At 41.2% G+C, this 12,793-nt stretch overlaps 1 protein-coding gene across 2 annotated transcripts in view; it reads left to right on the top strand.

Annotated features, from left to right (window-relative positions):
- Positions 1-12,793, top strand: part of LOC132261338 (semaphorin-2A) — a 147,568-nt gene that overhangs the window by 78,357 nt on the left and 56,418 nt on the right. For both annotated transcript variants that reach the window (XM_059760159.1, XM_059760160.1), the window contains exon 4: positions 9,818-9,869. In XM_059760159.1, the coding sequence (XP_059616142.1) occupies positions 9,818-9,869 (52 nt within the window). The remainder of the gene's footprint in view (positions 1-9,817; positions 9,870-12,793) is intronic.

The following is a 12,793-nucleotide window of genomic DNA, read 5'->3' as shown; positions in this document are numbered from 1 at the left end:
GAGGGGAGAGTGGAAATTATTTGCAAATTTATCTTGGTTTTTCCCTTAAATAGGGAATTTATCCCAACGCCAGTCATTTAAGCTGATTCATCTCACGATCTCCGTGAGATTTGTTCTTAATTCAATTACAACCGCTTCCCGGCCACTTGACTTTCTAAATGCATTTAGGGGGATTATCTGATTTGCCATTGATTCAACTCCTCCAACTCTGGGGGATTTATTGCCGCATTTTTTACCCCCCAAATTACTCTGTTTCAACCCTTGGGAAGTCCTTTTTCTGCCCAAGAGTCGCTTGCATTGTTGAGAGCAGAGAATTTACAATTGGAACACCTTCGGGGCTGTGTTTATGTTGAGACCTTTGTTCATGGCATTTCCGCGTTAATGAGTGGCTTTGAATTGATCGATTTCATTTAATTGCACCCTGTTCTCGCTCAATTCCACCCCCTGTTTTCTGTGTCTGTGTGTGTGTATGTGTCCCCAAAATCCGAGGGCCGCAGTATCGCAATACATATAGACCACCTCCTTGCGCATACAAGTTAGCTCTCGACGTGACCAAAATGCCAAAAGAGGATATTTACCGTGGAGTGGCGTTGCATGATGTCGGTACATAAGCAATAAAAGCTCTTGCTATATGTAGGATTTTTCCAACTTTGTGCAACTGCCCAAAACTCACACCCAACAATTATTTATTACTCTCTCACGGCGCCCTCATGCGAATGTCTATAACTCATCAATTCCTTTGTGCCACCACATTCAGGGGGTGGTGGTTGGGGTGCAGCCACTGGTGCAAATATTGTGTAATTGATTTGTAATCGGATCCTGTGTTTGTTTGGTGAGGAAAAACTTTCTCAGCGTGTCGCAAAATAATATTTTGCCGCTGCCATTTTTCAAAACCTGTGGCAGAACTCACACAACTAATCAAATAAAGGGGGGGTTTAATTGCAGCCCAGGTATAGCTGAAGGGGTGTAATTGGGCATTTTTATTCAATTTGGATATCCATGGAATTTATGCACTCTCTGCCATTTATCCCAATTTGCTCCATCACCTGCCACACCAGCTTCCTCGGGAGTCCAATGTACAATTGCTGTGATGGCATTGCATATAAATCTCCCCATTATGCTTTCCGTGGTGAAGGCAATAATGAAATTTGTGGGCTAATATAGGGAGAACAAAGTTTCACTCCGGTGAAAATTGCTTTGCAACAAAAGTTGAGCACATCTGAACAACAACACAGGAGAATTTGCTCACCATGAGGTCCTGAGCAGCTCAGAATCGCCTATTTTTAATGGAATTATTTAAACACCTCTCGCTTCATTTGCAGCATTTTCCTCTGGTGTACTTGACTTTGCTACCTCTTCATATACATACCATTAAATCTGCCTCAAAGTTGTGGAGCTCTGAGCGCCACTAAATAGCTTTAAATTTTTAAGTTCCCCCACACCAAATTGACTATTCATCAATGTTAAATTCCACTACACTTCACATCCTCAACCCCAGCTTTGATGGGCGCCCGCACCCTGAAGTGGAGAGGAATCAATTTGGCTATATATATGTGTATTTGCAACCCTCTTGGAATCACAGTGTACACCTGAAAAAATACTTTACGATGTTTTAACGCTGAAATTTATTTATTTGCTTTGAATTTGCATTCACCCCCCATTGTTCTTCGAGGGGTTTCGGTGTCTTCTCTAAGATGAAACTTGTAAGGGCGAAACTTCCCCCGAAAAACGTAAATTTTCCTCCCTCTCAGTGCCCTTTTCGTTGGTAATATACATTCTGTGTATACCTTTGGAAAAAAGTGAACGAGATATTCTCTCTCTTTCTCTCCACCTGCGAAATGTTTTTCCTCATCCCTTCGGCGAACTTGCAACAAAGGAATCACTCTCCTGGCCAAGGCGAAGGGCTGCAAACAGGGGTGCACACACACACACCGTAATAATTTACACTAGAAGCACGATTAAGGGTGAGAAATGCGAATGTGTGTGTGTGTGTGAGTCGATTTTGCTACCTTTTAATTGTGGAAGTCATTTTGCCTCTAAACTCCCAAAGGATGGAGCGTGAATGGCGGGGGTTTGAGGGATGATTGGAAGTTGTTCAGTGAAAAAGACACAGTGTTTCCCGCATTTCATCCCCAATTGACGTGAAATTTCACCCTGTGCGATGCCTGCCTGGGTCCTTGTCTGCTCTTTGTAAGGGGAAAACATCCTACGAAATAATATATTCGTCCTCTGAGATTCATAAACGCATTGTTCCATACGAACAGACACACGAGCGGTTAAATTCAGGGGGTGTGCTTGTGCCGGGGAGAAATGTACACCGAAAACAATACAAAAATTTGTCTTTAAAACCAATTGGAATTGAGTAAAATGGAATGTAATAAAGATTTCGTAGTATTTTGCGTGTGTGATATTTCAGGGATTTCTGGGAGGAATTTTGTGCAGGCTTTCCAAGCATTGTACACCACTTTCAATCACATTTTCCACCTTGTTTTCCGTTGAGGTCTAGAGCGTGAGTGATTCTCGCCGGCAAAGAGAACAAATAGACCTCAACTGGATATAAACATTTGCAAAAGCCACTCTCGAGCTACATAACATGGCTCATAAACGAAGGGGTGTGCGAGCTCCGGATGGCGCGATTGTAAAATTATTTCGTCTGCATCTGATTTATTGAATGATCCAAGTTAGGACCTGTGCATGGAATATATACTGTGCGGCGGATTGCAGACTCTGTCGGCATTCCCTGTGCATCAAACTGGCGGGGACATATTTGGTCCACAGAAGCCCTCTGAGCCTGAAACTTCATTAAAGCATTCCAATCTGCTGCCGAGTGCCATCAATCACAGTCAAACAAGAACGGATGCGGATATCATTGGCAATTGAGCAGCAACAATATTGCGTGACGCATCTCATAAGTGGCCGAAGGGCGGCAAGGGTAAAAAGTCGCTGAGTAATTCGATTTAGTCACTCACAGACAACGACCCTCTTCATTGGGATCATCCCTTGGCCACTTGGCGTTCGGGGCAATTTGCAATTGCCGATACACACAATTCAATGTGTTATGCTTCACTTGCTCAAGCGGGGGTGGAAAGTTGCCTCAAGACCTCCGTTTCTCCGAGTGATCCCCAATATTTTACGAGTGTTTTATGCCTCGTTGCCCGAACTTGGCGTATTAGTCAGTCGGTGCTTTTCCCTTTGATGGAAATGCGGTGAATTTATGGGAGAGCATTTGGGTAGTTGACAGGGGGATGTCTTAGTCAAAATAGAGACGCTTCTTCTGCTCTCTTTGTGCTGCCCAGAGTGATTGATTGATAACAAATGTGGGAAATGCAATCAATGCCAGAAACATTGCACACTCCTGACCTGGGCACTCAAAGATCACACAATACTTCACACACACAACAGAGAGAGAGAGAGAAAAGGAGAGGATGAGATAAGAAATCCATTCGGTGTGTGAGGAATATCATTTGAGATTCATGAAATCAAGCTCACAAAACCCACAATCCGAAAGGACAACCCAGCGTTTTGTTGTTGTGCGGCGCTCAAGACGGAAGCAACAATAATAGCAACAATAAATTGCGTATGTAATGTGTAATCGAGCGTATGGCATATTTTCATTCCACCAAATATACACTGGGCGACGTCTTGCTCCTTGCCTTGCTCTCAAAAGTCAAAGGGACGAGCTCGGTGGGGGTGGAGGATATGGACACGAGATAATATCCATATCCTCAGCTATCAAACTCCCCCGAGACTTTTGGCATTCCTCGCCCATCTCCTCTCTTCGGGTCGCATGCAATATGTGGGAAGAAAAGATGATCAAATTGGCGGTAACATGGTCATCTTCAGGAAACTTTTATGGCATCAGATAATATTTTTATTGGATCACAATGTGCCTCGGATACACCGAAGACATTCATGAGATTTCTCCTCGGCCACATGAGGAGAAGAAGAGATTCATGGTCGAGATAGTTGCTCTGCAGCCGTGCGGCGCAGCCATTTGAGACGTTGGCTGGAGACGTAAAAGAAACAAGTGGCCAATTGCTTACTAATGCGACATGAGCTTGACATTTCTGTTGACTCATCGGCAGGAACGCGCGTGTGTCCAGGACACATTCTCTGGGCCAAAACTACCTTCTCGTGCTGAAGATAAAAGAAAGTGTTTAGGGCACTTTCGCACAGCATTTCCACCAACGATCAACTCGTCACTAAACAAGGGGTTGCTAATGTAGATTTTGAGAGCAAAAAACATGTTTTTTCAAGATTTAGAGATCTTAGAAAACGGAAAAATGCTAAAAATAAAGGATTTAGAGAAAAGTGTGGAAAATGTTGGGGAAAATATATATTTAACAAGTCAAAAAGTCTTGAAAAGACTTAAGGATGATCTTAAAGAAAAATCTTAATCTGTGTAAGATACAAAAAGTTGAAAAAAAAATTTTTTGAAGGAAAAATGTATTTTTTGCGACTGTAAAAGGAATTTTTACTTGAGCTTTAGAAGAACTTGTTATAATGGACGATTAAAATACATTTTACGGTTTTTCCCTTTTCTTGAATGAATAATTGAGAAGATTTCCCAATTCTGCACACGTTTTTAACGTAAAACATTGCATAAAACCGTAAATATACGATTAAAGATTAAGTATTTAAGCAAAGGTTTCTATTTATTGGTGTTTTTAAGCTTTTCAGCTGAGAAATTCACCTTCAGATCTTTCAAAATAGTGTAAAGTAACCTAATAATTACATTTTAAAGAGATATCAAGATCTGTTTCTTTATCAATAAACCGATAATTCACGTAGAAGGAAACAAGTCTTTCTGAGTATCTCTCGAGCCAAGTATTTGCAACCCTTTGTCACTAAAGCTCTCCATTTTCGTCACAAAAGCGACTTCACGGCGAATCAAGAGTTTCCAACTCACAATTTGTGTGTATTTTGATGGCAAAATGCATTGAAATGATTGGTATTATTGCCATTTGCAGCACTGCTGCAATTCTATAAATTTTACACACATACTTTCCATATTGTCTCTAATGGGTTAAATAGCATACTGTGTGCATCTCTGCGAATCGCGCCCACTTTAATTGCAATTGCCGTTCAAGAGGCGCGACAGAAAATCGCGCAATGTATTCAGTTTGTTTCGCTGAACAATATTGCGCACAGAGGAACGCATGCAGATAAATTCATTCCCAATGTGAATGATGGGAAAAATTCCTTCCAGTGATTTTCACTTTGATGACAACTCGCCACTTCCACTTTAGTGCGAATTTATGTTCGAAAACGATTTATTCAATTGAAGCACATCATTGGATGCATTTTCTCTGCAAATGGGATTTTTTGCTACACATCGCGTCGTTAGATGTGAAATTCATGTACATTTTCACATGAATTTTTTTTAGGTCAATAAATAATGGGCGCGAATAGAGAGAATTCAACTGGCTCTGTTTTAATAATAAACAAGAAATTCACTCCCTATCAGTGGTCTTTGCGCTTTGTGTGACGCATTCTTTGCTGTGACAAAATAGCTGGAAATTGTGAGGGCATTTGAGGGTGGGTGGAAAAAAGAATTTATCATAAATTTCAATTAGAGCGCACTTTCGCCCCTCGCACATAACATTTCACTTTTAATATTTGCCGAGAATGTTGTGTACAGCGCGGAGTGTGTGTGTCCCGAATGCCACCCTCGGGACTTTCGATGCATATTACAGGTCCTGAGCGCCGTTGCCAGGGGATGGACGGAAAAACTCATCCGTTTTCCGAGTGGCACACCGAGCATAAATTGACCCTATGAAAAAAGAGAGACTGAAATATCCGTGCAAATTGAAAATCATCCCCATTGCCAGGGAGATGAAGAAATTATCTACAGAGAGGCGACCATTAAGTATTCCTGATCGCTTTCCCGACATCAATGGCATCAAGATGTGTTCGGGAGTTGGAATAACTTCCGGCATGCTTGTAATTGACTCCTTTTGCCGTGCACTCACCGGGAGGCTAATTGAAAAGCTCATTGCCGAGGACTTAAGAGGAGCGCCTCGGCAAAGGGGATGCGCGCTGTGTTGTGAGCCATATTATTTAGTGCAATGATATCTTTTCACAACTGACTGCGAGCATAAAATGTAATCTAATCGGAGAATTTTGGGTCTAGTTGGTAATTAAATTCGTTAGTCCGGCCATGCGGAAGAACTGATTAAGACCCATCGAGACGGCTCTGTGGGATGTCTCTCTTCACACACTCATTTCCACCCCCCCGAAAACCCCAACATTTGTGCCGAACTTTCCGGTGCGATAGCACGAATTATTGAAAATTGCCTTCACAACTCCATTAATATTTTCTCAGCTGCGCCGATATCAATTCACTCTTCGGGGTGGATCAAGGGGGAGATTTAAGGGTCAGAAGTGGAAGTGCATGAATATTTGCAATATTACGCGTTAAAGAGCAACTTTGACAGTGAATTAACGCAATATTTTGAGATTTTTACACTATTTTATAGGATTTTTAGGTTATGTAACTAACTTTAAGGAAAACTTAGTGACTAAATACAGTTTTAGGATACAAAATTGTCTATTACAAGAGCTGTTTAATTGATTTTCTTCTTTAAAATAGAAAATTTTGGTGGGTTTTCGATTGTCGCACATAATTTTATTACACCAATAATTGTTTTTTCAAGGTAATTTTTAGGTTATGGTCAAAAGTTTATCTAAAAGAGCAATTTAAAGCTGCTGGAAACTTAATATATTTCTTAGATACTGTTATTTTGTACGTTTTTCCAAATAATTCAAGTTTAAATTGAGTTATTTTTAGGTCAAAGACTCCTAAATTTGAGCTTATGATACTTTAGATGGTTGGAAAATGTGGAAAACGCATGTTTTAAGCACTGCCAAAGTTCTGGAAGTGTCTGTGATCCACAGAAATTCGCTATTCACTGTTGAGACGCATTATCTCCCCCTTGAGATGGATGAGCTTCAGTTTCATAGCTCGAACGGATGCAGGAAAGCATATCTTATCCCCAGAATCTTGTCTGGAATAACCCTAAACTGTGCGGTGTTAAACCTAATGAGCAACATGCATTAAATGCACGTCAAATTTTCCAATTGAATAGTTAAAGTCCTCAAGGATTAAGAAATTGTGAATTTGAAAACTTGCCGTTCTCCTGCAAAATGTGATTAAACTCCCCAAATGATGCTTTTGCTTATCTCCGAAAAGTCTCTCTCTCTCTCTGAGTTTTGATGTGTGTTTGAGGAATAATTAAAAACCCCGCATCGTATCTTCGATATGTACGTGTAATTTAATAACTTGTGCTTCAACGGCGAAAGCTGAAGGAGCGTTTCTGGGCGAGATGCGATGAGAGGATGAGCCGATGGGGTCTTGTGTGTGTGACTCCACGTCAATTAAAGTGCGGTGAAAATCCATTTGACGTGCACAAGACGAGAGAGTTTCACGTATAGTTTTTCCCCAAGACTCACATCGTCGTTCTTGAGATGTGCGCGGTTTTGGTGAGCACGGATACAATTGGCAGGGATGGCAACTCATTAAATTCGCTCTCGATCGGGATCTCTTTTCCACCTGCTGAATTTAATATTGTGGCAGACACACAAGAAAGGTCCCGAATATACGATTGAGTTTGGCTCTCAGCGCGCTCGGCTCTAATTAATATATGGATAGATGGCGGAAGATTACTCATTATACTTAATGATTGTAATTTAGCCACTTTATTAAGTTGGTAGGATTAAGACAAATGGCACAGGATCCACCGACTCACCTTCCCTGTTCCACCCATTCTCGATGTCTCCTCAATGCCGGCGCAAGCAGATGGATTGTGCTTAATAAGTGTGTGTGTGTGTGTGTTTTCTTGGGGTGGGAAAGCAGACAGACAAATGTGAGAATGATGAAACTCGCAGCTCGCCGTCACTTTTCATTATTTCACCTACCATGCATCTTCTTCACCTCTGACTTTTCCCCCCAAATCGATCTGGGCGGCGGGAATAAAACTCCATCTTCAATCCATTGGGTGAAAATTAAATTCATCCCCAAATGGAGGGAATTTATTTCACGTCCAATTTCATTTCCATTCACGCTGAACTGATTATGAGTTTTCACGTTGAGAGACTTGAGCGAAAGCCCTCTGCACTTTTCTTACAAGTCGCCCATCGGCAAAGTGTAACTGATATTGTTACAGAGGCAAAAATATTTGTCTATATTGCGATATTTTATGAAGACTAAGGGGTGGATATTGTGGACGGAAGTGGTGTACAACTTGAGGCATTTTCCAAGTTATTTTCACCCTCAGAAACACTCAAAATTGTGTTTAAACTAGGAATATTTCGCTTTTTCTTGGCACAGTTGTGCATTTGTGCTCGAAAAACAGTTTTAATTTCAAACATAACCTTAAAAATATCTTTTTAACCTAGATGAACGTCTCTTTGCTTAGTTATTTCCGCTGTTTGTACTTTATTATCCAGTAAAAACATTGTGATATTCCCTAAATTTACTCATTTTCAAGGTTTAAAGGGATTTAATTCAGTCCAAGAATGTTTAAAAACTGGTCACAATTTCCTGGAAAAACCCGAAAAACCAAGATTAAATTGTGATTAGTTAGAAATCAGTGTAAGAAACAGTCGAAGGAGTTTAAAAAGCGATAGAAAATGCTTTTAAAAACGTTCTAAAGTGTCTGAAGTGTTAAAGATTCTGCATTTTGTACAGATTTCAGACTTATTATCTCTTCCTTGATGAAAGCATATTTCTTAAAGGGAACAGAGAAACACTAAAACCATCTTCTTACCATTGATTTCGTCTTCCTATTTTAATTCTCTTTCTTTATCTACTTAACAGTGCTTTTTGGTGGGAAAAAAGAATTTGGAGTTCTATAATTTTCACAAACATTCTCTTAAATGTCTGAATTGTGACTCGAAATCCCATCGAGATAAGCCTTTTTCTCCCGCCAACCCAAGAATCCTTCCTGCCTTGAAGCAAAGCTGCGCTTATCAAAGTGGCTACAATGTTTCTTGAGGAGCCAATTGAGGCACATTCACTACCCGACAAATGGAGCTCTAATGCTTTTAGCTCGCACACCCAAAGTGACTGAATGGTGTCTTGTCGTGAAATGCGATGCATAAGTAAGACGGTGCCTTTCAATTATCTCCCACCCTCGATTCTCGCCGTGAAATGAGGCAAAATTGCCCAATTTTATTCTGTTGTTAAGACGCGCGTCAAGAACAAAAAAAAAGACGACGGCAAGACGGAAAAAAGCGGCAACACAGGAACATCATTATCTCACACTCTGTGTGAGGACAGAAAGACAGCGTGGAACACATGCTTCTCCAGCTTGTCTTTGCCTCGCAGTCTTATGTCCCAGAGACCAATTCGCAAGAATGTCTCTTTGCATGTTTGTCTGGCGTTGGCTCATGAGTGGAGGAGATTGTAATAAAAATTGTAAACTTTCCCTTCACGACGAGCGAAAAATTGTGAATTTCTCTCGTACGTTTGTAGATTAAATGTCAATCTTCCTGGGGAAGATGTGTGTGTGTGTTACAAAAGAAGTGAGGATGAATTTACATCACAAGATTGGAGAATGCTTCATTCCTTTTAATTTGGAGGAAAGAAGAAAAAATTACCCAAGCTTTCAAGCAAAGTGAGGGGGGAAATTTTGGGATAATATAAAGACCTAATCTGTCATTTACCCATCAATCTTCTTCACATTTAGCCACCCTTTTGTCACTCTTCGACCATTTTCATCTCCCTCGCGGCTGGGAAAAGTGAAAATCTGCAGATGTACAGGAATTAAATTGAATCTCATGGGAACTAATATATCATTTTCTCTTCTCTTTCCAGGGATCGTGTTTTCAAGCTCAATCTCAAAAATATCAGCTTATCTGGATGCGAGGTGAGTCACCCAGTGTTATATAATTTAATTTGCCAGCCTCACCGCGAATGGCAGTGAAGCATCACAGTGAGATATTCCGCGGGGTTTTGTCGCCACAAAAGTGCCAACAAGAAAAATTCACACACACCGCTTTTCCCCATTAATTTAAAACCAATTTTCCCACTCTCAATCGACGGACCAAAAGTGACATGGATCGCGAGACGCGCGAATCACGCTTCACTGGAAACATTTCACACGGGCGAGCTTGGAAAAGCTCCCACGCCATTGTTTTATAAATACACACAGAGGTGCTCCATTGAGAGCTTTTCCGTGTGCGTCTCGCTGTTTTGCCGGGGCCAAAAAGGGTGAAATTATCGGTGACAGTCAAGCCGATATTTGAGTGCCTCGTCAAAGTCTATTTTCGACGCCATTTCCCTAGACAATGACCGAGAGGAAAGGGCGCAGAGTTCATGACTGACAGCGTAGAAAAGCCCTCAATTAAATTATATCAATCTTCAAGGGAAAAGAGGAAAAGATGACTCTATTTTTAGCACCCAGCAAAAACAGACACGCGAAAATTCTCTTGTAATTAATACACCCACGATTTGAATCAATGTCTATTTTGACAGGGTTTTCCACGCACATTTCACCCCACAAAAAAAAATCCCTGCACAGTCCATCAAATTTCCTTGTATTGACAATTCCGCCCTTGCAGTCAACCCTCAAGCAGCATCTCCCCCCAATTTTTCCCAGCAGAGACGTTTGTGCCCAACCTCGGCACTTTCCCAGTGAATAAATAAGTTTGGAGTTGCTTTTTTTCCACCCCTCCGCATCTCCCGAAAAACCCAATTTACATCTTGCTGCAAAATCGAAATAATTCCTCTCGCATTTTTACGATTTTTATTTCTCTCCCCCCCAAAAAAAACCCATGGCACACACGGAATTCCCATCTCCCCCGGGGGGTGTGGGGGTGGCGGGTGGGAAATTTAGGAGTGCAAATGTGTCGTTTTTCCTGCTGGCGTATGTGGAATTTGGTCAGTGCCGGCGGCATGAGAAAAAAAGTGCTCGAGGTCCACATTTACATCTCTGTCCGCTTTTTCTCCGATCCCGCATTTTGGGCCTTTTGTTGTGACTCTTAACAATTCGATTTACTAGATGGTGGAGATTTCCACATCACAGACGTGCCATCGTATTTCTTCTCGGCACATGCATACCTTTTTTCGCCATGTTACAGCAGAAAGAGCGGGAGAGAGAGAGAGGAAAATAAAATTTGGGAAAAGATGTAAAATCTCAATGCCTCAGCAGTGATTCGATTGAAGAATCATTTGTCAGGGAATTTGTACGCATCACAGGGTGAGACAAATGAGCTGAGAACATGTTAAAAAATACTAATTTCACAGAAATGCTTGAATTTTAATATATGAACTGAAAAATGGAAAGCGCAGAATCATATGCGGTTATCACGTCACAAATATGGGCTGAAAACAATTCAGGGGGAAGTAATTTGATTTATTTGTGATTTTTATAAGTTATGGGGTGAAAATGCTGTCAGAAAATTGACGAAAAAGCATATTTATTCTAGGAAATTGTTGAAATATTGCAAGAGTGTCTTTGCAATGGGCGGAGCATTCAAGTGGGCGTGGCTTGTGAACTTCTGTCAATCTTCAATCAATCATTCGATCTTTTTTAAATTATTTCTCTCTATGTTTCCACCATATTTTCATACATATTCATATGAGGTGCTACAGAATTTCCCACCCCAAATGCTGCTGCATAAAATGACACCATCTGGCCAATTTTGGCCCCTCGGCGGAAGACGCCCTCAAATTATGCCCAAAAACTGGATATCACTCAATGTGCTGCAGAATATAACTTTCAATTATTCGTATGACAAGCTTTTTAAAAGGCAATTTACAGTGTATGCCTAATCCATTTTCGGGGCCCCTCAAACCCCATGACAGAGCCGCAGGGGCTGCAATGGGATGCGGAATTTCCATTTGTGCTCGTGACAGGGAAGATCAAAAACGACATTTGCACTCCATGCGGTAATCGAGCCGCCTTTCCGCACTGCGAGTGGAAAAAATGTCTGGCCGACTCTCGAAATCACGGCCGATGACAACATTTTGGGGAAAATTAATGAGAGCGATCCGTTTTCAGCCCCCTCGAAGGTGCTCGGCGCGGCTGAAATGCATAAATAATTGAATTCCGAATGTTTGCATTGTGTGACGATAAAAATAATTGCGCACACACACATTGCTAGGCATGAATTTTAAACGAAACTGCAGATGACCCAAGCATCAGGCCAGAGGCGGGGAATTTGCATTCTCAAATTGGGGTGGAGAGGGAGAGGGGGTGAAAGAGACAGTCTGGGGTATTGAATCTAAATTCCTGAGTCAAAATGAAGCCACTAAAATTCATCTGCAATCGATAATATTCAACGTATTTTGCATGTTCGATCGCCTCAAGGGTGGAATATTCAAAAAGGCCAGCTCCCAACTAAGGGTTGAAATGGTGTAATGTGTTGTGGAGTGGTTTGGGATTTCTGTCTTTGTGCTTATCGTGAAGGCGTGATTGAGCAGAAAAGTGCGTGGAGATTTTCCTTTCCTCGCCAAAACAATTCCAACAGGCGAAATATAATCAAACAATTTATCACTCAGGAGCGTGTCAAAAATCCAGGACCTCGTCAAGTGCTCAGCAACTCAATTTTACTCCCATTAAATCAAACTCCTGCAAATGATCAGGAGAAAAAAGGGGAAAATGACGTGAGGTGAAGATGCTCAAGTGGACGAGGACATATCAATAAAAGGGAGATTTATTGGTCGTATCTTGAGTGAAAATCCCTCTTGATGCTTTTTAAATACTCATCACAAGTGGACCTTTGATTGAGACTCGCTCCTGAGAGGATTTGTCGGTGCAAAATAGTCTCGATAAGGAAATGTATTGCT

The sequence above is a fragment of the Phlebotomus argentipes genome, unplaced genomic scaffold, assembly GCF_947086385.1.
Source record: "Phlebotomus argentipes unplaced genomic scaffold, Phlebotomus argentipes genome assembly scaffold_18, whole genome shotgun sequence".
In the NCBI taxonomy this organism is placed as follows: Eukaryota; Metazoa; Arthropoda; class Insecta; order Diptera; family Psychodidae; genus Phlebotomus; species Phlebotomus argentipes.
Note: the sequence above shows the minus strand (reverse complement) of the source record. Positions and strands in the feature narration are given on the sequence as shown.